The 25,434-nt window shown below is 50.8% G+C and overlaps 5 protein-coding genes across 5 annotated transcripts; 3 read left to right on the forward strand and 2 right to left on the reverse strand.

Moving 5' to 3' along the window:
- Positions 1-1,572: 1,572 nt before the first annotated feature.
- On the reverse strand, positions 1,573-1,965 carry LOC118990673 (histone H2A type 1). The gene has a single exon (XM_037051400.1). The coding sequence runs from the start codon at positions 1,963-1,965 to the stop codon at positions 1,573-1,575; it is 393 nt and encodes a 130-aa protein (XP_036907295.1).
- Positions 1,966-2,268: 303 nt separating this feature from the next.
- On the forward strand, positions 2,269-2,649 carry LOC118990675 (histone H2B type 1-A). Its single transcript, XM_037051402.1, has one exon. The coding sequence runs from the start codon at positions 2,269-2,271 to the stop codon at positions 2,647-2,649; it is 381 nt and encodes a 126-aa protein (XP_036907297.1).
- Positions 2,650-4,014: 1,365 nt separating this feature from the next.
- LOC118990674 (histone H2B type 1-A) lies at positions 4,015-4,398 on the reverse strand. Its single transcript, XM_037051401.1, has one exon. The coding sequence runs from the start codon at positions 4,396-4,398 to the stop codon at positions 4,015-4,017; it is 384 nt and encodes a 127-aa protein (XP_036907296.1).
- A 299-nt stretch (positions 4,399-4,697) lies between these two features.
- Positions 4,698-5,072, forward strand: LOC118990676 (histone H2A type 1-A-like). The gene has a single exon (XM_037051403.1). The coding sequence runs from the start codon at positions 4,698-4,700 to the stop codon at positions 5,070-5,072; it is 375 nt and encodes a 124-aa protein (XP_036907298.1).
- Positions 5,073-12,902: 7,830 nt separating this feature from the next.
- Positions 12,903-23,294, forward strand: LOC118990719 (probable small intestine urate exporter). Its single transcript, XM_037051455.1, is given in 14 exon segments — positions 12,903-12,930; positions 14,790-14,977; positions 15,451-15,630; positions 15,633-15,686; positions 15,769-15,856; positions 16,240-16,326; positions 17,845-17,963; positions 18,068-18,229; positions 20,386-20,401; positions 20,404-20,517; positions 20,593-20,740; positions 21,523-21,606; positions 22,751-22,782; positions 22,785-23,294. Coding segments are annotated over 14 exon segments (1,452 nt in total). The 5' UTR covers positions 12,903-12,908; the 3' UTR covers positions 22,943-23,294.
- Positions 23,295-25,434: the final 2,140 nt, after the last annotated feature.

A 25,434-nucleotide genomic window follows, 5' to 3' on the forward strand; every position in this document is an offset into this window, starting at 1 on the left:
AAAAATTTTCACATATTGACTCAATGATTTGTTTCATTATTCTGATTTTAAAATTTCATATTTTAAAGATTTTAATTGCAGTATCTAAGCATCTAATTTCGTCTGATGTTCAACTTCTTTTTCGGCTTTCAGAATTTTTTTTCCTTTAGTCCTTTTCCCAATTGCAGGCCTTAATGTTTATGTACATACATTCAAGAGATCATTGGCTCTTTTATAACGTGACTACCCCTAATTAACATATTATGTAGTTTATTCTCATCTTTATCTTCTCATAGGACTTTATACTTTTCTTCACACCTGCTCCTACACATGTCTGTGTAGATCTTAAATATCTGACAATGTTTGCTTTTGATGACCGATGAGATTCTTTGAGACACTCTAAACTGTTCAATATTGTACAGCAGCAATTTTCTACTTTCTTTAGCTCACGGCACACGCAACCTAATCACCAAACTGCTGCACACAAGACGTATCTGCTCTTTGCTAACCTGACAAAAAAGATTGGCTGTAATTTCCATTCATTCACACCAGACAGGTATTGTCCTGTTGGCTGTTGTTATTTTGACCATTTAAGAAGAAAGAGGTCAGTGCCCTGACTGGTCAGGCATTGAATATTTTAAAATATGGGTATGTTGCCATGCACCAGCTGGAAATTGTTATTGGACATGAATTTTGTATTTGACAGTCTAACTGCATGTTCATTTGCTTATTTCTCTGGGTATTTGCAGTAGAAACAAAACCTCAAACTATTTATCTTTTTTTGTAGTTACCACTTCTGAAAATGGCCTAAATTCCCTAATAAATTCAAAGTTATGATGGAAGAATTTGCCAACTTGCAGTCTCTGAGAATTACACCATTATTTCTCCATCCCACATGGTAGGTACCAAACCTGTATTTGCGAATACATTTTTACATATTAAGGACATTCTTTTTTACTAAGCATTTGTGCGAAGCCACAGGTATTAAATAGGCACATACGACCATTCATGAAATGTTAAGATTGACTCATTTCTGTAGGTTTACTGATGTCACATCTAAAGATTTCATCACACTAGCATGAAACACACTAGCATGTTTGAAAGTGCTTTAGACCTTTGAGAAATTCATGCAGTCTTGCTAGACTACCACAGTTCAACTGGAAGCTACGGGACTACATGACTCTCTCTGCTTGTTCTAATTCAACCCCTTAGTTCATTAGAATTCCTGTTCATATATATACCAAATTTGTTTTTTCTCTCAAGGAGTCCAGCAAAGAGTAAGCTTCTTAGGCTGCATGAACTTACTACCATGGCTCTAGTTCGAAGGCAGATCCCACAAGCATCTTAAAGACCCATGAGCTTGTTTTACAGGATACTTCCAGCCTTAATTCTCAAGGCCCAGTTATAACCACCCAAGAATGTCTCCAGAATGCTGTGATTTCTTTAGAAGTTAGATCGGAAAGCTGTAGACACAGAGCTTTTTACTGTGCACACAGTCTTCACAAATTTGAGTGGCTCTGAAAAGAGCCTTTGGTTTGTTTTTCTCTTGTCTAAACGTTCAGGGTCCTCATTGGGCTTCACTGCCGTAAGTTATCACTTGCCCTTGGCCTTGTGGTGGCTCTCGGTCTTCTTGGGCAGCAGCACAGGCTGGATGTTGGGCAGAACCCCACCCTGCGCAATGGTCACACCGCCCAGGAGCCTGTTGAGCTCCTCGTCATTGCGGATGGCCAGCTGCAGGTGGCGCGGGATGATGCGCGTCTTTTTATTGTCACGAGATGCGTTTCCAGCCAGCTCCAGGATCTCGGCCGTCAGGTACTCCAGCACAGCCGCCAGGTACACGGGCGCGCCGGCCCCGATGCGCTCGGCGTAGTTGCCCTTGCGGAGCAGACGGTGGATTCGACCCACTGGGAACTGAAGCTGGGCTCTAAACGACCGCGACCTGGCCTTGGCTCGGGCCTTGCCACCCTGCTTCCCACGCCCAGACATACCTTAAAGCTACACTAACTGTTACAACAATGACGGACTATGAACATCCTGTAGGGGGCCTATTTATAGTCTGCCATAGGTTGTAATATGCCGTCTGATTGGCTGGGTGCTGTATACCTATCCAATCAAAAATCACTTATGGAATCACCTTATTTACATTTACGTCATTACCTATTACCCAATCAGATGTTGGTTATCCAGCTTGGCGGTTGAGCGCCACCCTATAAATTGTAGGCTTTTTTTTCGCCATCAACTGCTGTTTGCTGACCTTAGTTCCTTGTGGTTTTTATCTGAGCGTTCATCATGCCGGAGCTTACTGCAAAGGGCGTTGTTACTTCTAAGAAGGGCTTTAAGAAAGCTGTAGCGAAGACACAGAAGAAAGAAGGGAAGAAACGCAAGGCCCGCAAGGAGAGTTACTCAATTTACATCTATAAGGTGTTAAAGCAGGTGCATCCTGACACAGGCATCTCAGCCAAGGCCATGTGCATCATGAACTCGTTCGTCACTGACATCTTTGAACGCGTTGCAATTGAGGCGTCGCGCCTGGCGCATTACAACAAGCGCTCGACCATCGCGTCCCGGGAGATCCAGACGGCCGTGCGCCTGCTGCTGCCCGGGGAGCTGGCCAGGCACGCTGTGTCCGAGGGCACCAAGGCCGTCACCAAGTACACCAGCTCCAAGTAGATAGTTCAGCCATTGGATGAGTTTTATAATGAAAGGCTCTTTTAAGAGCCACCTATGTTTCCTTGGGAGAGCTGTATGTTCATCTAATTGTTCTCTGTGTTGGCTTTAGTGTAAGACCATGGTACTTCATGCTGTAAGATTAAACTGGTGTAACTTGAATACTGTGTGTAAAATACTGCCCTCCATGTCCCCAAGCTTCATGTCAGTGGGTTCTTAAAGGGCACCAGCATTTTTCTGGATATCCGGAGGGTCTTGGGTATCAGGAACAATACTCCAGAGGGAACCCTCTGGACCAGATTGGAGATGGTGTGTGTGGGTTTGTTTGCTGGGCATGACCGCCCATGGGGGCCGGCACGCCCATGGGGGACAGCACGTGTTTCTCTGAAGGTGTCTTTTTCTTTGTGCTTTTCAGAGAGAAATAAGCCTGGAGCTGTGGGAAAGTGGGGTTTAGGGAACACTCGGGCTCTGCCCCTGGGACAGTGCTGTACACGGAGAGTTGTTTCTGTATACCAGCCTCGCTGCACTTAAGCAGCAAGGATTTCAGGTCTTTGAGTTTTAGTCTGACAAAATCTATTATTTCAGGGCTTTAGACTCAAGTTGTAGACCTTAACATCGAAACTCCACAATCTGGGCTAACTACTGGCTAACGATGTACTACTGTAGGTAAACTGAGTGGCTTTCCTCTCAGATTTTCTTACAAGTCATGGTATAATAACTTGTAGGATGATGTGTCATTAAAAATGGTATGTGTGTCCTGTTACTGGACCATCTGGACTCATCTCAGAGAGTGGACATTAATAAAAGGAATAAGACACTGAACTCAACAACCTTAAAAGGCAGGCATCAAAATTACTGCTACACCAAAACTGGTGGCAAACAAGCATATGAAGATCTTTATTAGAAAAGTGTAAAGTAAAACAATGAGGTTCACGCATCTTTTAGAAAAGCTGAATTCCAAGTGTCGGCAAGGTTATGAAGGAATGGAACTCACTGCCAGTGGGAAGGCAGCCTGGTGGAGCCGCTTCAGCAGACAGCAGACTTTTAGGCAGATCCTAATCATTATAACCAGCAACCGTGCTTCCAATATTTACCCAATTCATTTGTAAACTAGCTAAATACCCCCTGCAAATACTTGACAGTAGATGATTATTCAGAGTTGAAATATGGTTCAGTCACCTTCTTTGCTGGAATTTACATTAAACATTAAAGTGAATTTCAAAACGACCTATATACTTACTAGTTACCCTGGCAGAATTGACAGTGTATATCCACACAGACTAACTCATTAAAGACCTAGAGCCCTCTAAAAAAAGTTAAGTGGCTCTTAAAAGAGCCTTTGGGTGGAAACTCAACTGATGGATGAATTTACTTGGAGGTGGTGTACTTGGTGACGGCCTTGGTGCCCTCGGACACAGCGTGCTTGGCTAGCTCTCCGGGCAGCATCAGGCGCACGGCGGTCTGGATATCCCAGGATGTGATGGTCGTGCGCTTGTTGTAATGCGCCAGGTGCGACGCCTCAGCTGCAAGGCGTTCAAAGATGTCGTTGACAAAAGAATTCATGATGCTCATGGCTTTGGCTGAGATGCCTGTGTCAGGATGCACCTGCTTCAACACCTTGTAGATGTAAATTGAGTAACTCTCCTTGCGGGTCTTCTTGCGCTTCTTCCCTTCCTTCTTCTGCGTCTTTGTTACAGCTTTTTTAAAGCCCTTTTTAGAAATAGCAGGGCCCTTCGCACTCAGCTCCGGCATGACAAGAAGTCACCTAAATAAGTCTAACAACTGTTAGCTAACGGCTGTAACGAGAAAAGAAGCCTGGTATTTATAAGGTGGAGATCAACTGCCACTACGGAAAGCCAACGTCTGATTGGATAATAGGTAATGATGTAAATGTAAATTAGGTGATCTTAAAACTACCTTTTGATTGGATGGCCGTACATCATCCAGCCAATCAGGTGGCAAGTCACAATCTATGGCAGCGTATAAGTCTGCTCTGCACCTACTCAAGCTACTCAGTAGCTTTTTGTGTTATGAGACACGGGTCTTCCATCATGTCTGATGTGGAGCAGAAAGGCAAGACCCGAGCCAAGGCTAGTTCTCGGTCGACTAGAGCCCAGCTTCAGTTCCCAGTTGGCCGAATCCACCGCCTGCTCCGCAAGGGCAACTACGCCGAGCGCGTCGGCGCCGGGGCGCCCGTGTACCTGGCGGCCGTGCTGGAGTACCTGACGGCCGAGATCCTGGAGCTGGCGGGCAACGCGGCGCGCGACCACAGAAAGACGCGCATAGTCCCCCACCACCTGCAGCTGGCCATCCGCAACGACGAGGAGCTCAACAAGCTGCTGGGAGGTGTGACCATCGCTCGGGGAGGTGTCCTGCCCAACATCCAGGCTGTGCTGCTGCCCAAGAAGACCCAGAGCTACCACTAGAGAGGCTAAGGCAACTTAAGGCGGTGAAAGCCGGGAAAAGTCTGAGTCCCAGGGGAAGAAAGGAACAACCCAAAGGCTCTTTTCAGGGCCACTCACCATTTCTGAGAAAGAGCTTAGGTAGAAGTGCAAGTTGGCTGCACCTCCTAAACCAGCTGGGACTGTGAAACTAGTCTAGTTAGACTGAGGTTCTGAAGCTGGTCACTTCAATGTGCAGTAAGTTGACAGCGTAACTCCTGGTCTCCAGTGGTTTGGCGCGTTAGCACCAGAGAGCTGTCCCGGCACCTGTGGCAGCAGAAGTGCCATTCCTGAGGACAGGGGCAAGTTCACATTAGGGTTTTTGTGGCAATTACAAAGTGGAAATGTGGGATGTCATCCTAGGGTTTGGATGTTACTGAGCCTGGAGTTAGACTAAAATGGGTTACAAAAAGAAGGAAGTTTGCAAATTTGCAGCTTTGGTTCAGCTGAAAAATAGGAAAGCAGCCAAACTCAGTATCGTATAAAAATCCTCAAAATTCCCAAAACAATATAAAACAAAACAATGCACATTTATAAGTACAGAAATCCCCAAAACATGCACAGTTTAGAATTATCTTAATACTCTGAACATAAAATTATACCCAAGCCGATAGAATTGATACTCTAGAATTACAAGGACATAGTTTTTAAAAACCTGTTAGCAAATTTAAAAATAATAATGATACATGAATTCAGAAAAAATACAAATGGCCTAAGTTGAACCTAGGAAACAGTGCAGACTAAGACAAATGGGGAAAAAACATCCTCAAAAATCAGGTTTCTAAATCTATCCTCTTAGTTAAAAAAAAATCTGTCGCTAGTAAAATCATTCCAGGTTATGTAAACAAGTTTTGTATTTTTGAGGAGATGCGACAAAATCTAAAAGAATGAAACATGCTCAGGGTAGCTCAATGCATCCCTTGCACGTAATTTATCTTCACCCTTCATTGCCTTCCATTAAAATGTGCCGAAGTCCTTTATTGCCACGATCTGGCCGTAGCAGAGTCCAGGGATTCCTGAAAGGTGGGTGAGGCGTCAGTGATGGGTAACAGACAACAACATGCCTCAAAGGACAGTGAAGCTCTGTTCCGTTTATTGCAAGTACAAGCAGGTTTTTATATTTTCATTTTTGGTAGTGATGAACATTTGCAGGTGCATAGCATGATCAGTTAAGCAGAAAAAATCAATACAAAGATAACCAGGAAAAGTACAATAATTTCCAAAGTTCCAGTTAAACAAAAATTATTTTGACCAGGAGCACCATTAATCAGACAATTCGAAAACTCTATGTACAGAGTTTGAATGTCTTATTGTTTATTAGAGGTCTTAGAATTCGACATGGGGCAAAAGGTACACTAGACTGAGCAGAGGTTAGGAAATTCGTTATAAGCCTGTGTGATGTCTAACTTAGCTATCTATCCTTTTCTGTCTAAAATGTTTCTCTGTGTACTATAAACTCTGACTCCCTAGTAACTATTTCTACATGCTTAATGGCTAACCAGCTTCTCTTATTTCTTTGCCTGTCTAATTTCAATTGATATATATTCTTATTCAAGGTAAAGGAGGGGCTGTTATCCCAACAACTTTTAGACATTCAGGGGCTATTTCATCAGAGGGGATTTTTCCATCTTTTCAGGCAGTTCCGTGGGGAATACTGATGTTTTCCCCTGAACTGTCCCTTCCTCTTGGGTGATTTTCACAGGAATAAGTAAGAACAATACAATGCCTGTCTTCAGTAGCAAGAGTAAAATGCTTAAAATAAAACAGCCAATTGTTCACCCATTTTGGATGCCACGTTCTCTTCCGGGGAGACGAATTCCTTGAACTCGAGTCCTCCGGGCCCGGACCTTGCCAGACAACATGGTTGGAAGAGGACGTGGCACTTTATTCCACGAGGAGCTGATACAGCCTTTAATACCCAGAACTTTAATATTGATTTAGTAATAGTCTATTTTTTCCCAATAAACAAAATTGGTTTCATGCAACATACAAAATTTACATGGAAATGTCAAGTAAGAGTAGATACATTTATATTTCACCCAGAAGTGTCATTATTAACAAAATCTCCTCCCCAACTCTATCGTTAATGTTTTGTTATTCATTTTCAACCATTTATTGTTAAACCTTTAACACAAATTTGAAAGAATAGTAGTATGACGAACATTCTTCTGGCACGCATTATGAAATTTTACCTCAGTTTGCATTCTCTACCAAGGGATATTCCCTTGTAGAATCACGATCCCATTATCATACCTGGAAAATCACCAATTCCCTAATACCCAGTCTATTTTCAAATTTCCGTAGTTTTCTGGAAAAAAAATTTTGTGGCTAGTTTTTAGTGTCTTTTCAAATTGAATGGAATATTTGTGCTAACCCGCTACCCAATTTCCCCCCAAATTGTGTGTTATATTCACAATTTGCTAAAAGGCCCTATGTACAATAATTATTACTCATTTAATAATTTAAAAGTGCTTAGCCAAACATTTTTATATCACCACTGTTACAAAGCAGAAAGTCCACTCACCTGGTGTGCCACAGAGCCAGACGCTGAAGGCACGGTTTTGCCCTGGGTCAGACAGAGCCGCGGGGTCGGCCAGGAGAACGGGAGCTAGTGGAGGAACCTACACTCCCCAGTGCTTTCTGATCAAGGGTTTTTAAAGGCAAAAATTGCGGGTTAGGGGTCAGGAGTCACCGCAAAGCTGATTGGTTGGTTCTTGCACAAGCCTGAGTGGTTTTATTTCGTTCCCTACACGCAGTTCCCGATGCCGTCCCCTCGTCCGGGGCCTTCGGAACGGATCTCACTGTGAAGAACTGAGATTGCACAAAACTTCTTGTGGTTGTGAGTCAGTGACATCTTTACATCGAAAAGCAGACACTAACCATGTTGTAACCTCTGCTATTGTCACAGCAGTCATTGTTCTGTGCTCAAGTAGCTACATTTTTCTATGGTCTCGAGCCAAGTGGGCTTTTAAACATTTTCCCCGCAAGTTGCTATACAGTCAGGCCTCTAGGACACGACTTACACACTTAAAAAAATACCAATACGAGGGAAAGTGTATTTAGAAATTTACGGAGGCAGCAAGAATGAGCCTTAGAAGAAAGAGGCTACAGAAACAAGTCCCAGAAGGGCCCTGGGAGCTCAGGCAAGAGCAGTCTGGGGTGACTGTCGCCCAGACATCGGAGCAAAGATTTGAGCAGGCGCATTCTGAGGGGAGAGACAGAGAGCGTGCAGAGCGAGAGAGTGTTCTCTCAGTCACTCCCTTAGTCTTTACCCATAAGATCTGTGACAACAACATCGATGGACACGTTTCCTGAAAGCCCATACCTGCATCTCCAGCAGACTCCCCAGTCTAACACGAAAACGTGTTTGCTGTCGCGGTCTCACCATCAGTGTCGGATGTCGTCTCGTGATGCATTCAGAAATGCCGGTCAAGGGATTTTCCAAGCCGTTATTTATTGCCCTGTGTGTAGAAACACAACTGAAGAAAGAACTGAAAACAGAACGTCACGGGGATCACTGTTAAGGCTGGGAGGTAAAACCCTGCCATTGGTACACCTGCCATTACTTATCACACATCTGCACACCTGCCGGGATTGGGGAAACACACAAAAAAATGTGTATTAAGGTTGCAAAGAGAATTCTAAGGACCTCTAGGAAAATGAACGTAAGGTTAGAAGAAATGACATACCTTGATACTTGAGAGTAATCAAGGTAATGAGAGTCATGTGACCCTTGGATTAAGCTCCTGTTCTTTCTCTTCTTCCCTCTCTTGAATGGCAGTTTAGAGTTTCTCTTGCCCAAACACAGGTAGAGACATTCTGGGAAATGTGGAAGGAAAAATTGAACCACAAATAACTTACACAGAAATATGTTTTATTTCTAGTCACATAAAAATATAATATAATGAAACCTGATGGAGGAAACATCTGCTCAAAACGGTGAGTGACCTATTTCTTACATCAATTATAGAAGTCCACTCGGGGAGAACATGAAATGCTTCGCACACAGGATAAACTATGATTCAAATGGGCCAATATTCAGTAATAGGCAGGGAGGTTAGTTTTAGGTCTGTACCAGGCAATTAGATCCAGAGCAAGACACCAGGGTTCCCTGGTTAGGGAAAGTTTAACATGGAGACTTATTAACTGAAAGAACTGGAGACAGGAGGAGTTGGCTATTAAGGAATGAAAATAACTCTTAATAGAATGGGGGGGGGGGTGGCAGCAGGGACAGGTCTTGCCTGAGACTGGAGGAGGTCACGGAGACCTTCCAGACAGTCTTGGGAGGCTCGTGTGAGTGCAGAGGGCTGAGGGGTCAGTGCGGGCTTCACACCCAGAGAGCCTGCTGGATGTCCCACCTCAACTGCCGATGAAGGCAGCCGGAGACCTGAAGTCCGGGGCCCAGGGGGGACGAGTGCGAGGATAGGGAGTCACTTGTGTTCGCCTTGAGAGTGAGCTGAGGCGGGGAGGAAGTTCCGGGACAGAGTGCTGGGTTCACCCACATGAGATGCTAGAGAGAAAACGAGGGCTCAGCTGAGGTTCAGAAAGACCCACCAGCGAGGCACAAGAACGAGTGGGCCTGAATGGTGTGTGACAAGTGCGCAGGACCCTGAGGAGTACATGGTGACAGCTGTCGGGCATGGACCGAGGGACCCAGGAAGGGTCTGCATGTGGCAGCGCGGAGGACAGGGACATTTCTGTTGCTCTCTGTTTGCTGTGAGCAGGCGCAGGAGGGACTCGGAGGGGAGGACACAGACACAAGCAAGCACGGCACTTCCGAAATGCTCTGCAACACACAGGACCAGAATCACCAAGTGTCGGAGTGTCGATTGTCACAGAAGACTCAGGGCTCTGAGCAAACACGCAGCTGTAGCCAGAAAGCCACAGCTGTCCCTCGCGGTGAGTGGCCTGGATTACGTCTCTGCTCCATGGAGAGCGCAGTCTATTCAACAGGAGGGCCCTGGAGACAGGACAAGGTGTGCCCTTCCCTGATGAAGAGTCCACTGACCCTGAGAGACCCACAGGCAGCAAGGCAAGTGCCCTGTCAGGCTCCCACGGAGGGGACCTGACGCCGAGGAGGGACATGGACGGTCAGGGGGGAGGTGGGTGGCCCCTTCTTGGCCTGAAGCGTGAGGAAGATTGAGTGAGCTGCGTCTACCTATTAATGAAACCACAAAAGTGAAGTTAAAGTCAAAACATTGAGCCAACAAAGTCTACCCATTTCGCAACATCAAGGCTAAAGGTGTGGGACAATCATTAACCCCTCAGGGACTTAAAAATTTCGGGAGCTCAGAGAGGTGTGTGTGAGAGGGATGAGGACCCCGCACTCTGCCCCCCTCAGGTCAGCCTTCTGCACCTGCCGAGCTGGGAAGGGGTCTCTTCCCCACAGAGAGTGGCCTAATTTGCTGCTTTGGGGCAGAGATGTAGGGGTGGGGAAGGGAAGTCCCCTTTCCTGAAAACCTTCTGGAAACCCAGAGCGGATGTCGCCTTTTCCTAAAAGAGATAAGGGCCCAGAACTCCCGGGAACAAAACTCGAGGGAGTCCAGCCACCCGAGAGGAGAGCACAGAGCGTCAGAGCTGCCTAAGGCAGCTGCAGGCAACGCAGCCTTTTCCAACTCTATTTCTAGGGTGACCGTCCCCCAAACAGTGGAACGAGCCTGGATGAGCTCGAGGTTTGCGTCGTGGACCTGGTGTGGTGGGAGGCGTTGTCCGTAGTTGCATATGAAAACACTGACCACATCTCGGCCGAACAGTGAAGGAGAAGGCTGATTCCAGCACAGGAAGACTCCTGTCCTGGCTAGGAGGTCAACACAGATCTGACCTTCCCACCTCCATGGCTCTGGGAAGTCATTAATGAGTGAAGAGTTTGAGGCAGAGGACTTTTTAAAATAATTCTCACCCAAGAATATGTTTTGAAAAAAATTGATTTTAGAGAGAGAAGAAGAAAGAGGAGAACATCGATGTGAGAGAGGATCATCAATCAGTTGCCTCTTGTATGCACTCGGCCCAGGGATCGAACCCACAGCCTAGGTATGTGTCCTGACTGGGGATCGAACCCGCAGTCTTCACGGGCCAATGCTCTAGTCAGCTGAGTCACGCGGCCAGAGCTTGGGCAGAGGATGGGTGTAGGGCTGTGTGTAGAGCCCATGAGGAATGTCCGGTGCTGGGATCGGGCAGACAGGCACGTGCGCTGTTAGCAGCTCTGCCGGACGCCTTCGGGCAGAGGCTCCTGCAGAGGCGCAGTGAGTGGAGAAGCCGGGTGCGTTCGTGCGGAGGGATGCCACACAACCTGTCTTGGCCACGCCGGGAGGGGGATGTAGGAATGGCTGGCCCTGTTTCTTTGAGGGTTCCCCCTCCTTTCCCTGGTCTGTAAGGAAACAGGCAAGACGAACAGCGTTCAGAGCTGGGTGTCCACCCGGGCCCTCCATCCCGGCAGGCTGCAGATTCACAGACAGCGTCCACTTGGCCACCTGACCTTCTGGGGCTAACGCGCATCTCACACCCAACGTGTCCAAAATGAAATTCTTGTTTTCCTTCCGGAAGCCTGCTCTCCTCCCATTCATTTCCTTGCCACCAAGAACAACCCCACTCCCTCATCTGCTCAAGCCGTCAATCTAGAAAACCCCGATGACCCCCCTCCACGGCCCTACATCCCCTCATCAGCAATTCTTCTTGGCTCTGTCTCCAAGGAGACCCCGAGTCTGGTCCTCTGCTCTGTGCCCAGCACAGGCCCTGTCTTCCGCTCAGCTGGACACAGCAGCCTCTTCCACGTGCAGTCTGGGTAAATCACGTCCCCTTACCTGGCCTGGACCCTGCCTGGCACAGCCCCTCACTGCCGCTGGGACGCCCCCACCATCCGCCTGCTCACTCGCTGCTCAGCTGTGTCGGCGGACACCGGCCACTGGGCCAGGAAGGACCCTGCTCACAGCCACTTCCTCCTCGTCACCCACCCCCACCCCACAGCTGGGCCGAAAGGCCTCCCACAGCCAGGCTGAGTGAACGTGGCTCAGTGGCCGCCCTCTTTGTGTGATGCCTGTTGACAGTTCTGTCCACGGCTCCTCTGATTTCCTTACAGCACACGCCGTCTCCCCTCCTCTTTTCCTCTTGTGACCTTCCTGGAGGCCTCTGCAGAGGCGCCAGAACGTGGGTGTGGGCAGTGGAGGGCGGAGGGAGGTAGAGCTGATGTGGGTGGAGCAGGCTGGCGACATGTCAGCCCTCTGGGACCAGAAAACCGGCTTCTGCCCTCGTAAGGGGCAGTTTAGTGAGAACTGACTCCTTCAGCCATCGCTGGGGATCTCTCTCTCTCTTTGTAGCTATGCATTTAGAAAGCTGTTCCTTGTATTTCCGTTAGCCTATCTAGATATTTAAAACACAGTTTTCTTCTGGATGCAATGTCAAGGACCACGGTCACGTTTTAGTATCCAGTCCTCAGTGCTGTCAGGTGAGAGACGAACGCACAGAACAAAAAGAGCTTCCACAGGCAGCCCAGGCCAGGCCTCTTCCTTTTAGAGAAGTGGGAACCCACGCCCCCAGGGATGCCTTCCAATGCCACACAGTCAGCTAATGACAGAGTCTGGGGGACAAACCAGGTCTCCTGAACCCTAGGACCAGGCACTTTTCTTACCAAACATTTCTTCCCCCTTCTCAGAAGGCCTGGAGCCATGTCCCATGTGCTACGGGATTCTTCTCCGTGTCCGTATGTGCTTGCCCATTCTTTATTTCAGTAGGTAAATGCCGGACCCTGGAAGAAAGAGCCAGATGTCCCCCAGGGAAGAAGCCCTGGCCACTGGGGGTAATCGTTCCGGAGACGCCAATGCACACATGGTGTCTGCCTCGAGCAAAGGTAAAACCATGCCCTGGTCATGGATGGAACTGGGTGTGGGTCCCCTCGGCACCCTCACAGGGGTGTCCAACCTGTGGCCCACGGTGACTGTGAATGCGGCCCATCACAAGGCAGTAAATTTACTTACAACATTATGACATTGTTTTTCTGATTATGTGTTACCAAGTGTTTAATGTGTGGCCCAAGACAATGCTGCTTCTTCCAGGGTGGCCCAGAGGCCCCCAAAGGCTGGACACCCCACGGTACCTTCTTGCGACTGCCAATTGCCAAGAATTCTGTCTAGCTTTTGAGAATGTTTACTGAGAATTATTTCACCTCTTGCAATAAACCTGGAAGTTGTCTAAAGCAGGTGTGAAGACCTTATCGATAACTGAAGGAAAAAGGTCACAGCAGACGCTATAGAAACTGTGGGATCCAGTCTTGGCTTCTCTGATTCTAAGTTGTCAGTTTTCTCCAGCAGGTCGTCTTTTCCTAAGATAGTGCCTTTCAAAAGGACGACACAAACCAAGACGGAGTACTTCGTAAGAGCCTGTGCGTCTGCTGGGAAGTGAGCAGGTCCTAAGGGAAGCGGGGTCCCCCTCCTCCTGTCCTCGCAGCAGAGCCGGGCCCCTGCGCATCGCACTCGGCACGTGGCAGTTAGCTGGTGACCGCCTGAGCTGCAGTGAGTGTCCTCGGCTTCCTTGTCCGCGAACTGGAAAAGCCTGACCCCCGTGTCTCTAGGATCACGTTCATTTCTAAATGTCTAGGGGTCTACTGGGCTCCACCGTTGGCCAAATTCTCCGATCCTAACTCCGTCTTTCTTGAAACAGCAATATAGAACACTTCTGCACCCAAGTTCCCCAGGGGACGTCACACTGTCGGAGTCTGCGGTCTTGACTCTGCTGGTTACGAGTAGAGTCACCTTAGGCAGGCGACTCACACTTTCTGAGCCTCCATTTCAATCTTTGTAGAAACGAAATGACAGTCCCAGTGGCAACGTCATATGGTTTTCACGGGGATGAAATCAGTCAGGGTGTGTAAACGGTTTGGGACAACGCCTGGCGCTTGGTGCCCACTGGACAGGCGCGAGCTGCCATTCTTGCCTCTCACCCACTGTCCCCGCTCACAACAGCCCTTCAGCGAAGGTGCCACTGGCATCGTCACCATGTCACAGGGATGAAAACTGGTGCCGAGAGCCACTGGAACACTCGCTGGACTCAGCCAGGCACAGGGTGTGACGAGGGCGGTGTGCCGGTCACCGTTGTGTACACTTCTGGCTGTCACACAGCGTGCTGCCCTTGGCTAGGGCCCAGGGACAGCAGCACAGTTCCCAGGGGGTCACAGACACATGCCATCCGAGCCCAGACGTAGTGTCAGGATGAGGCTGAAAAGCTTCTGTCCTCCCACCTTGCTTCCCTTTCAAGCCTCCTCTCCAGCCAGCCCCCAAATGTGGGCCGTCCTGGTTATAAACGGCACTGAAAGCCGTCCGAACGGGGCACGTGGGAGCCACGTTTCACGCCTTCTCCACCCCACGCTCGGTCCGTGGGTAATCCACCTCTGCTTCTGGCCACTTCCTTCTCTTAATTCACCTCTTCCCGTCCCTGCGCTCACCAGGGCAGCCCGCAGCCCTACCTGGAAAATGCCTGCCCAGGAATCCCCCAGTCCCGGCTCCCCATGCATCAGTCCCCCCCTCAGCACTGGCTCTGCGGGAGTCAAGGCCCCCCCGCCTGCCGGGGCCGCGGGTGTCTGCTGACGCTGTGGCATCTGCTCTCGCTGTCTGGCGGCTTCCCAGGACTGTCATCCTCTCTCTTCCAGGCTCAGGAAGCGGGGAAGGGAGAAAAGCTCCCTGATGTTAAGACCTTTGTGCCTTCTCATCTCAGGCTTTTGTTGGGTCCGACATGGGCTAGCCCTCATCTTGCAGTTTTGTAATTTCGTCCTGTGTCCCCAAAACATGAACTTCAGCATCGCCGTGCCCGTGATGGTGAACAGCTCCGTTCTGCTCTGCCGGGCCAGTGGGTCTGACGCCCAAGACACCTGCAATGACACCCTCCCCGGGTTTGGGGCGGCGGTGAGTGGGACGAGACCTGGGCCCTTGCTGTGACTCACATGGCGTGGCCATGAAGGCTCTTACTACATGTCACGAGAATGTAATAAACAGCTAAGAAGATTGTAGCCTCATGTAGTGTCTACGAGTGTGACTGGGGACTGAGCCAGAATGAAGGAAACAGCTCACGTCGAGCAGACATGCATCCGTGACCGCAAAATACGTTTAACAGATCGATGCCTACTTTCCGTTTCCTCCTCTGCTTACTCATTGACCTGCCTACGGTGCTTTCTTCCTCTGAGGTTCTCTTACGTTGTAATCAGTCAGTTCACTGTGTGACCGGGGAACCGATAGGTCGGAGGAATTGCAGAGAGAGCAAAAGAGAAGAGAAGGGACTTTTTTTTTCTTTTTTCCTTGTTTGGCCTCTCAAGTCCTCACAGTAAAAATCGTCAACTCCCCAGTCAAAGGCTAACAGTGGTGGTCTCTCTGTCACCTAGGAGCCCGTGCATGACTGGAGTCCTGACACCCAGGGTGTCATCCTCAGTGCCCTCAGCTACGGCTCATCCTTGGCTTCGATCCCCGGTGGCTATACGGCTGGACTGTTTGCAGCCAAGCGCTCGATCGGCGTTAGCCTGTGTGTTTCCTCCATCGTGAACCTCCTCCTCCCACGCGCTGCAGCCCACGCCGAGAGGCCTCGCTCATCACCCTTCCGGTTGTCCAAGGTGCGGCCCGGGTACCAAGGTATTTTCTACGCATGAGCGCAGTGCGGCCCGGAAATGCCTCGGAGAGCCGAGAGAGGGACTCCTCCTTTCCAGGTCATTGCTGTAACGAGTCAGTACCAGATCTGGCTGAAGTGGGCTCCCCCGTTGGAAAGGAATCAGCTCATCGGCTTCAGGGTCTCGGGTAACTGATGCCGTCACCATCCCTTGTGCCGGATGGCCGTCACCAGAAGCAGGACATATGCCGCAGTCCGCTGTGTCCCTGCTCGAAAGCACTGCCCTACACGCTCCTTCTTGATCCTAACTGCCCGCGAACTGGGCAGCACAATTCTTGTTAAGTGCTTTGCGGGGTTAATTTCTCTTAAAGCTCGTAAGGCAGATGGAGACGCAGAGAGACTAAGGAGCTGCCCAGGGTCCCCAGAGAGCGAGGGAAGAGGCAGGACTGGCCCTGGAGAGTGTGGGTCTCAGCCCGCAGCTGCCGTCTCAGTTCTACAGCGCGGTCGGTCGGCAGGCAGCACGCCACGGGAGGGCCCACGCCTGACCAGGACCTTCTCTCACTCTGGGCAGGCTCCGCACTCGGGGCCTTCTCTGTCCTCCTTGGCGGTGGCTTCCTCTGCGAGACCCTAGGGTGGCCTTCTGTCTTCTACCTCTCAGGTGCGAGTTTGCTTCCCACACCTCCGAACTGTGTGTCATGGCAGAGGGCCAGGCAGCATTTCGGGGCCACGAGCCACCCCCTGCGATGCACCGTGTCCTGACGGGGCTGGGGTTGGCCAGGTGCAGAGCTGACGTGCTGTGAACTTTGCACCATGACGGCTGAGGCTCGCGGCCTGAGAGGTGACTTGGGGGGCGCAATCATCTGCCCGCCTGTGTCAAGGGGAACCCACAGCGGGTGCCAGGGGCGTTTCTCTGCCGAGCTGTTGAAAATGTTACTGTGCTGTGATTATCTTGTTAGATACGCTTATTTATTGAATGGAGTCTTTTGCATTTCTCTTACGAAATTGTGGGGGCATGGCCTAATCACGGGGAAAGCGCTGCATGGAGCAGAGAGTGCTGTGGGAAGGACAAGGCCCAGGGCCAAACGTCCCACACAGACAGGCTTTGGAGGTCACCCCCCCCCCCCCCACCGCTGCCCCCGCACCATGGACGGGGTTTACCCAGTGGCTTTCAACTAACGACTGTGTCTGCTTGGCTCTGAGCTGAGAAAGCCCAGCAGCGAACTGCCGGATTCCGGGGGCCTGTATCCGCTGGGGGTTTTCATCACTGGATAGTGCGTGTCGATCGAGGGTCCCCGTGCTGTACACGTGGACAGGTGACTGACTGCAGCTCCTCGGCCTTCGGAGGCTCCGTCGCAGAAGCTGCTGCCGGGCTGGTCACACATGTCATTCAGGCAGAGAGGCGGACTCACCGTGCACGTGCTCTTGAGAAACAGTGAGCAGTTCCCATGAGCTGCAAAGCTGCTCAGTGTTGTGGAGTCCACCTGAACGTCCTCCCCAGTCAGAGTGCCGCCCTGCGGATTTTCCTACCCGGCCCTTCCCCCTCGATTTTAAGTCCCTCGGTGGCAAGATGGTATGTTTGGATTCTGCTGTTCTCACAACCTGACAAAATGCCCAGCCGGGGTGGCTGGGCTCTGCCCGAGAAGGAGTGCATCGCCGGCGAGCGAGCGTGTAGAGAGGCCCCTGGGGCCCGAGAGTCCGGCAAGGACGCTGTCCGATGCGTCCTGTGCCCACCGCCCACTGCCGAGGTTCGGAGCACTTGTGGGAGAAGCTCTCCAGGCTGAGGACGCTCCTCGCTCCGTGTCCACACTCTGTCTGGGCAATGAGGCTGCAGCCAGCTCTCCAGTGCTGGAGACGGGTGTGGGACAGACAGACATCACTGCAGCGGTGGGAGGCACCTGGCAGAAGCCTGCCCAGCACGGGGCATGCTGACTGGCACGTGGACCACGAGGGCCCTTTCGGGCACACAGGGCAAACACACTAGGCTCTGAACTTCCCCCATGTCATTGGCCAAAGCAAGTGATGCGATCAAGGCCAAAGTCAAGTGGTGGGGATGTGCCCTCCCCCTGTGACCGAGCCACACAGGGTGCAGCTGCAGGGAGGCGTCGGGGGGCCAGTCTCCTGTCAACCAGGGACTCTGTCTCCGATGTGAGTCCGCTGCCACCGGGACCTCTTGCAGGTGGGATCGGCTGCGCCTGTGCACGTCTCTGGTTCCCGCTGGTGTACGATGACCCTGAGCACCACCTGTTCCTCGGCGCCCATGAGAGGGACTCCACGGTGCACTCACTGGCTCAGCAGGTGCCTCGCCACCCGCTGCGCTGCCTCCCTGAGTCTGTGTGGGCGTCTGGGAGGGAAGGTGTCTCCAGCGGGGACACCGATGTCTGCTTTGCTGGGTTTTTTAGGACCATGTGTCCTATCGGTCTCTTCCCGTGAAGGCCATGCTGAAGTCCCTGCCTCTCTGGGGCATCCTGGTGTCTCACTTCAGCGTGTGGTGGTACAACTCTCTCCTGATGGCGTCCTTACCCACGTCCCTCCACTCTGTGCTCGCAGTCAGCCTCAGAGATGTAAGTGGAAAGAGCTCGCCTGTTCTCTCCAAAGGCTTCGTTACGTAAACTTTCCGAGGAAGAAGGGAGGGAGAAGGAGAGGGAGAGAAGCACTGATGGTTGGCCTCTCACACGCACCCTGACCGGGGACCCAACCCACAACCCAGGCGTGTGCCCCGACCGGGGACCAAATTGGTGACCTTTCGCTTCGCAGCACCCACACTGGCCAGGGCTCCTCTCTCTCTTCTTGTTACCAGATCAGGGCATTAGGCCCAGAGCTTTCAAGTGCAAAAGGCAACCAGGTTCGAGTGAATTCCGATTCATGTCCCTGTGGCCTCTGGGGCACTGGGGTGGGTGGTTCCAGGCCAGCTGCACATTCAAAGAATGTCACAGATCTTTGAGGGACCCGTGAAAACATTCTACGTCGAACCCAATCAGCATTTGCAAATGGGACACTCTGCTGGTGGCGCAAAGGATGAAGTCCTAACAGGACACGTTCAGGCTGTGACAGAATGACAGGCACACACTGAAAAGGACTGCGTGTCGTCCCCTATGGGACTGATAGCAAGGACACGTTGGCAGTATTCTTTCAAAACCCCTGGGCTCCAGTCTGACGTGGGCGGGGGGAGGCGGGGGGGGTGCAGAGATTGGCCAACCCTCAGCTTCTGCACAAATCACACGATCTCTGCGACTGGCCGGCGGGCACCTTTCGGCTCTGAGCAGATGGACATCGTAAAAGTGGCAGAGACAGCACCAGTGACAGTTCACTGGTCACTGAATCATCGCCACATTCTCACCTTTGTACTCAAATAGCAGTGTTCTCATGACTGGCCTCCCCCGGTGACAGCCCACCAGCCGGACCAGACAATGACCTCAGCAGAGGTCAGAGTCTGTGACACATGCAGGCAAANTCAGCTTCTGCACAAATCACACGATCTCTGCGACTGGCCGGCGGGCACCTTTCGGCTCTGAGCAGATGGACATCGTAAAAGTGGCAGTGACAGTTCACTGGTCACTGAATCATCGCCACATTCTCACCTTTGTACTCAAATAGCAGTGTTCTCATATTGACCGGCCTCCCCTGATGACAGCCCACCAGCCGGACCAGACAATGACCTCAGCAGAGGTCAGAGTCTGTGACACATGCAGGCAAAGGTGGCAGGCACAGGATCGGAAGGCCCAGGGCTAGGTGGCTGGGTGCCTTCCCAAGGAGGAGGGGAGCCAGGAGCAGGCCGCAGGCCAGGGCGTCAGAATGCGTGCGGGGTGAGGCTGGGCGGGTTCCCCAGGACTCAGAGGCCACACGAGGAGGAGGTGACGGGAGAGTGGTCGGAGAGACAACTTGACATCCTGCGTCCCCAGCTCGGGAAGCCCAGACCCAGGTCCCCTGAGCTCAGTGTGTTTCCTCCCCGTGACCCATCCCCGTGACGGACGGGGTCTTCTCCCCGATAAAGTGAACAGCGTGGCCCAGGGGACTGTTAGAGCCTCTCCACTGGCCTCCTTTTCTTTTTTAATTCAGAGGTTGACGCGAGAAGGACAGAGTTCAGCATTTAAAAAAACTACACAAAAAAGAAAAGAGTGAAGACTCTTCCTCCGGTTCTTGTCTCCGCTCAGCCCTGTCTCCCAGCCCGCTCCTCAGAGAGAACACTCTTTTTATAAAACTCCCCATACTTGCAGCCACTGAGGGGCGAGCGGGGGTTGTTCCCGCGAGCTTTGTCCCTCGTTTGCGCAACAATTTCTGCCTGCACATCTGGGCTGGGGGGCATCGCTGCACGGTGCACGTGCCTGACCCTGTCCAGACCCCGTGGACAGGGGGTCTCGCCGGCCCACCTGGGAACAGAGGCGTCTCTCGGTGCTCAGTCAGTGGGCAGTGGAGGACGTGTCCAAACCTTTCAGAACCACTCGGCTCCCTTCTCGTCTCTCTGCGCACTGCCCGTGTTGCCCCGCCGGGCGGTCTTTTTTCAGGCACCCGGCTCTAGGCCCTCTTTGCGTAGGAAGGGAGAAGTAGTCATTCATCTTTCTCCCAAACTGAACTACAGGCACATCTTCCCGAGACATCCTATCGGCCCACCCAGTGGCGCGGAGTGTGCCTTATGGGCAGGTGCTGATAAGGAAAGTCCGGGCTGTGCTATGTGGGGGAGGGGACGCCACGTCTGCCTCAACTCCTCTCTGGTCCTCAGAGCGGGCTCCTGTCGGCCTGATGATGGGCGCCATCTTCGTCTGCACCATCCTCGGAGGCTTGCGGGCCGACGTCCTGCTCTCCAGGAAGGTCCTCTCCCTTCTCGTCATCAGGAGGCTGTTCACCGCCATCGGTGAGGACACGCGTGGGTGCCGGGGTGGGGAGGAAGCTCGGGCAGCCCCTCACCTCTGCCTGTCTCCCTGCCCAGGGGTCCTCTTCTCAAGCCTGTTCTCTGTGTCCCTGTCCTGGGTCAGGGACAGCCTCGGCATCTCCATCGCCTTCCTGGTGCTGAGTTTAGTCTCCAGCAGCTTCTGCCAAGTGGGATCCCTTGTCAACTTCATGGACATTGCTCCTCGGTAAGGACCCCTTTGCCTCGGCGTCACTCATAGAAGCTCGGTGCAGGTCCGGCGTCCCTAAACCTGCCCTGACCATGGGTCGCACTATGAGCGACAGGTGGATCGGGTCACAGGAAGTGTTGGTACCACCTTACTCCCAGGTGACTCCTGAAGGGGCCCAGAGCTCATCAGCTGTTGAAGACACAGCTCTTCCAGGCAAAGGAGGTAGCAGGTGCCACATGGCCATGCCTCTCTGCTGGGACACAGAAGTCCCCAGGGTGGGGTCACTCTGCAGAGTGCGCTCCTGTGGGTTTAATAGGCTGAAGGGCACCGTGTGGCCTGAGCAACATTCAGCCCCAGTGCAGGTCAGCTTCAGAGGGGACCACGACTCCCCGGGTGGCTCCGGGGTCTCTCCCAGGGCACACCCCTTCCTCAAACATCGAACCCATCAGATGTTTTGGGAGGCACCTCATCTCCAGGGGGCCAACATCTCATCCAGAGAGCGATCTTGTACCCCCCAAAGAAGGCTGCCAGATCAGATGTCACAGCAGAAGCCAAGAGAACATGCAACGTAGTTCAAACCATCCGTGGACATACTTCGTATGAACAGCACGATTTAGAACAGGTCACCTCTTGGGGGTCTCAGACCCTCGCAGGGGGTGACAGCAACCACCTGCTAGTCCACCTCACTCAGGTGTGGCAAAGTGTGAGCGCAAGTCCAGGCCACCCCAGCAGAGACAGGCAGAGGACTTCAACGAGTCAGTGGAGGGGAACCCGTGTGTGTGTGTGTGTCTCTCTCTCAGGTACTCTGGCTTTCTCAAGGGGTTGTCACAGGCCTTTACTAATCTATCAGCAGTCATCGCTCCCACCGTTTCTGATTTGAGCAGACACTCCGATGAACTATCCCTAAGGTGGACTCCAGGGGGCGGCAGGCAGGAGCTAGAGCAAGGGAGCTATGCGTTCCCTGCTCCTCGAGGCTCAGCCTGGTGCTCGGAGGCCCAGAACCCCGGTGTCGGGTGTGGCGTGAGGGAGAATGCTGGGTCTTATGAGTTCTGGAGCCCCAGCACACATCCCTCGCGGAGAGTAGCCGACTGCTGTGGTTCGCTCGGGCATGAGGGGGGTTTCCTGACACCTGGAGGGTTCCAAGGAACCTGGAGGGAGGTGGTCTCTCGTGTAGGAGCCCAACAAATGCGCGCAGAGTGCATGAGTTAGAGGCTGAGCGAAGGCGGAGGGAAGGGGCAGCTGCCACCTCTGTGCGGCCACCGTGTCCCTGCAGAGACCCCTGGACTGGCCTCCCTTCCACGTTGCATTCACACCTGAACAGCCTCCCGCCCTGGGAGACACATTTAAAGCTGTCAGAGCCAATTCATCTGACGCCTTAGCGCTTCCTCCCAGTCTGCCCGTGATGAAAGATGTACAGGACGTTCACATTCTTCAAGGTCCCTGAGGTTTTCCACCAGTAAGTGAGGAAGAGGGAGGAACGGTATTCTTTGGACATCATGTCCTTTGTCATTTGAAGCTTCAGCTCCCTTTCCACCCCTAAGGAACAGGTTGTCAGGAAATGGTTGTTTAAAAGGGAAATTTGCAAGCTGACCTTGTCTCCCTGGTCGTTCATGCATTCGTTCATTCTGCAAATATGCATCAATGAATGTATGTGAATGTAACAAAACTTCCTGCCCTTCGAAGCCTGGTTGTACGAAAGAAACGGATAGAACACAAATGAAATTCGTAATGCGGATGGTACAGTGAAGGGCGGGAACTGTTAGAAGAATAAAGCAGGAGAAGGAACTACGGCCCACAAGAGGGGTGGGATTCCATTTTAAATCGGGTGGTCTAGGAAGGCCTCCGTGAGACCCGCAGCAGAGGGGACAGTCAGCACACTGGACCTACTTGCCTGTCTCAGGGACAACCCGGATGCCTACATGGTCTGGAATGGAGCTGGGGTGGTGACCGGAGGACATGTGCCATGGCCTCTCTGAACCAGGAGGGACAGGGACTTGAAGGCCATCAGTAACCTGTAGTTTCCTGTCTGCAGGATACAGAATCTGGCTGGAGAAATATCTTCTTGCCATCAACCTCCCCGGGCTGGTCTCCTTCCTCGTCCTCAGCCGAGCGGACGAGCAGGAGTGGGCAAAAGACCAGACGCTCACCCACCTGGGAGCAAATGGGAGATGCCTGAGGTCCTGGACATCTCTGTCAGCATCGCGGCCAAATTGCTGTTAAGTCATAGGTAAAGGAGACAGATGGCTTAATATCTGGAAAACAAAAAGAACCAGTGATGTTCCAAATAACAAAGCCATGAAATGATCATCACCTTCCCCGGTTTATTCAGCCCCACGGAATGAATTCTTGCTGATCTTGATCTCTTGTGAGAAGTCCTAGGATGCTGTCCATTCTCCCCCAAGGCTGCTGTGAATTCTTACCCAGCTCAGTAGCATAAGGTGGAAGATATCAGAAACGTGTGTTCTAGAATCCTCGTTGGATTCATCTCCATAAATTTATCTGGAGGTGAAACACTTTTGCAGGAACATTAAACACAAAACTTGAACTGAATAAAGGACAAAACTTAAAAATAGCCATGATTCAGATCGGATGACAATTTATTACCATTCACGAGGAAATCTGCTTAGTCTTGGGACACATCACATTTTGAGGCAATTGCCATTATAACGGATAACATTGTATCAGGACATATCAGAATTTTAAGAATTTTATACAATTTCTGGAACACATAATATGTACCTACCCAGACACAATATAAGGAAGGCTTAGAATTACTCATTTTTTCCCAATGCTTCCCATATAATATAACCTTTAAATAAGCCTACTTAGTATAATATTTCTCTTTTTTTAAAAAAAAAATGTATTTATTTATCTTTAGAGGGGAAGGGAAGGAGAAAGGGAGAGAAATATCAATGTGTGGTTGCCTCTCATGTGTCCCCTGCTGGGAACTGGCTTGTAACCCAGGCATGTGCCCTGACTGGGAATCGAACCGTGGTTGTTTGGTTCACAGGCCTGTGCTCAATCCACTGAGCTACACCAGCCAGGGCATATTTCTCTTTTTATAAGGAGAAAGAACAACTCCTTTGAGGTATTTCAGAGACGGAAAAACAGCAGAGAGGTTGTAAAAATGTCATCCAATAGGATTGTCGACCATCGTGCAACAGTACTTACATACGCAATCAAAGTAAGAACAATTTCACACGCAAAAGAACACAATCGTATAGTGGTGAGCAAAACCAAAGATCTGATAAACACAGAAAATTATCTTGGCAAAACGTAGAATTCTCGGTGTGTTTTTTGGGGGCAGGTTACTTTAAGTCAAAAAAAAAATGTATAATCTTCCGTCAAGAGCACACTGCCAGTCTGAGAAAACGCTATCCTTCCAGCGTCGGAAAACAAGTGCTGGTTCCCCACAAATATACGACTGGTAGGTAGTAAAGCTTAACTTTAAAATGCAGCTAACAACAACTCAATCTTAGCCAACTTGACCACACGAGGTACAATTCTTTTTTTTCTTCTGTCATTCCAACGTTGATTTAATTTGATCTTTTAAGAAAGAGAAAACCAGATTTGAGTTTTGTACCAGCTTACTTTTGATATTGAAAACTCATGAATTTAACTAAACCGATTTTACTATTAGCCACCCCCGATGACATATAAAATTCCTGTCCAGAGATTCCGTTTCCTCGGAGCTTCTACAACTTCCTTTTTGAACCAAAACACACCCCCATTTTTCGCACTTGTTTTTTTTTTTTTGAAAAGATTTTATTTTTATTTATTTATCTTTAGAGGGGAAGGAGAGAGGGAGAGAAACATCAATGTATGGTTGCCTTTCATGCATCCCCTGCTGGAAGTTGGCCTGCAGGGAACTGGCCTGCAACCCAGGCATGTGCCCTGACTGGGAATCGAACTGCGATCCTCTGGTTCACAGGCCTGTGCTCAATCCACTGAGCTACACCAGCCAGGGCTCGCGCTTGTTTTTAAAACCCAAAACATACATGTCACTTCTTTTAGCTTATGGAGCTGCATAGGACACTCCTCCTTCTAATACCCTGACCTCTTATAATATCTACAAACGCTTGGAGAGCCTCGGGCAAGGTTTGGGGATCGGTAGTGATAGGCGGGCTTTGGCTCGCTTTTGCACTTGCCACTGGGAGACCCGGCACTCTCGCCTCTGGCCAGTCCACATCCTGATTGGTGGGGGGAGAGCCTGGGAATGTGCTGAGGGGACCGCGAGATCTGTAAGGAGGGCATTCATATGGCGCTTTGGTTGTGAGTTTTTTCTGTTTCTCTGTCTCCTTAGGGAGTCCATAAGGCTAGCCAATAGATATATAAATCATTTTTCAAAAGATGGTATTTATTTATTTTTAGAGAGGATGGAAGGAAGGGAGAGAGTAAAAGAAACATCAATGTGTGGTTGCCTCTCTTGCACCCCACACTGGGGACCTGGCCTGCAACCCAGGCATGTGCCCTGACTGGGGGCTGAGCTGGGGACCCTTTGGTTGCCAGCCACCACTGAGCCACACCAACCAGGGCTAGCCATTATATTTTTGTATCCAATTAAAAAAAACACAAACACTTGGTTTTTCTATAGGTCCTGACGAAACAATTCTTTAGGAAGTTTTTCTAATTTGAAAGTCCCGTCACCTGGCCGTTGACTTCATGTCACTCAGTGTTCACGGCACACCAAACTGAAAACCGTTTCTGAGCCA

The sequence above is a fragment of the Sturnira hondurensis genome, unplaced genomic scaffold (assembly GCF_014824575.4).
Source record: "Sturnira hondurensis isolate 20B ecotype Veracruz unplaced genomic scaffold, ASM1482457v3 Scaffold0007217, whole genome shotgun sequence".
Classification (NCBI taxonomy): Eukaryota; Metazoa; Chordata; class Mammalia; order Chiroptera; family Phyllostomidae; genus Sturnira; species Sturnira hondurensis.

Bases quoted from the DNA above. Each gene is read 5' to 3' on its own strand.
- LOC118990673 (XM_037051400.1), bottom strand. From the start codon at position 1,965: ATGTCTGGGCGTGGGAAGCAGGGTGGCAAGGCCCGAGCCAAGGCCAGG.
- LOC118990675 (XM_037051402.1), top strand. From the start codon at position 2,269: ATGCCGGAGCTTACTGCAAAGGGCGTTGTTACTTCTAAGAAGGGCTTT.
- LOC118990674 (XM_037051401.1), bottom strand. From the start codon at position 4,398: ATGCCGGAGCTGAGTGCGAAGGGCCCTGCTATTTCTAAAAAGGGCTTT.
- LOC118990676 (XM_037051403.1), top strand. From the start codon at position 4,698: ATGTCTGATGTGGAGCAGAAAGGCAAGACCCGAGCCAAGGCTAGTTCT.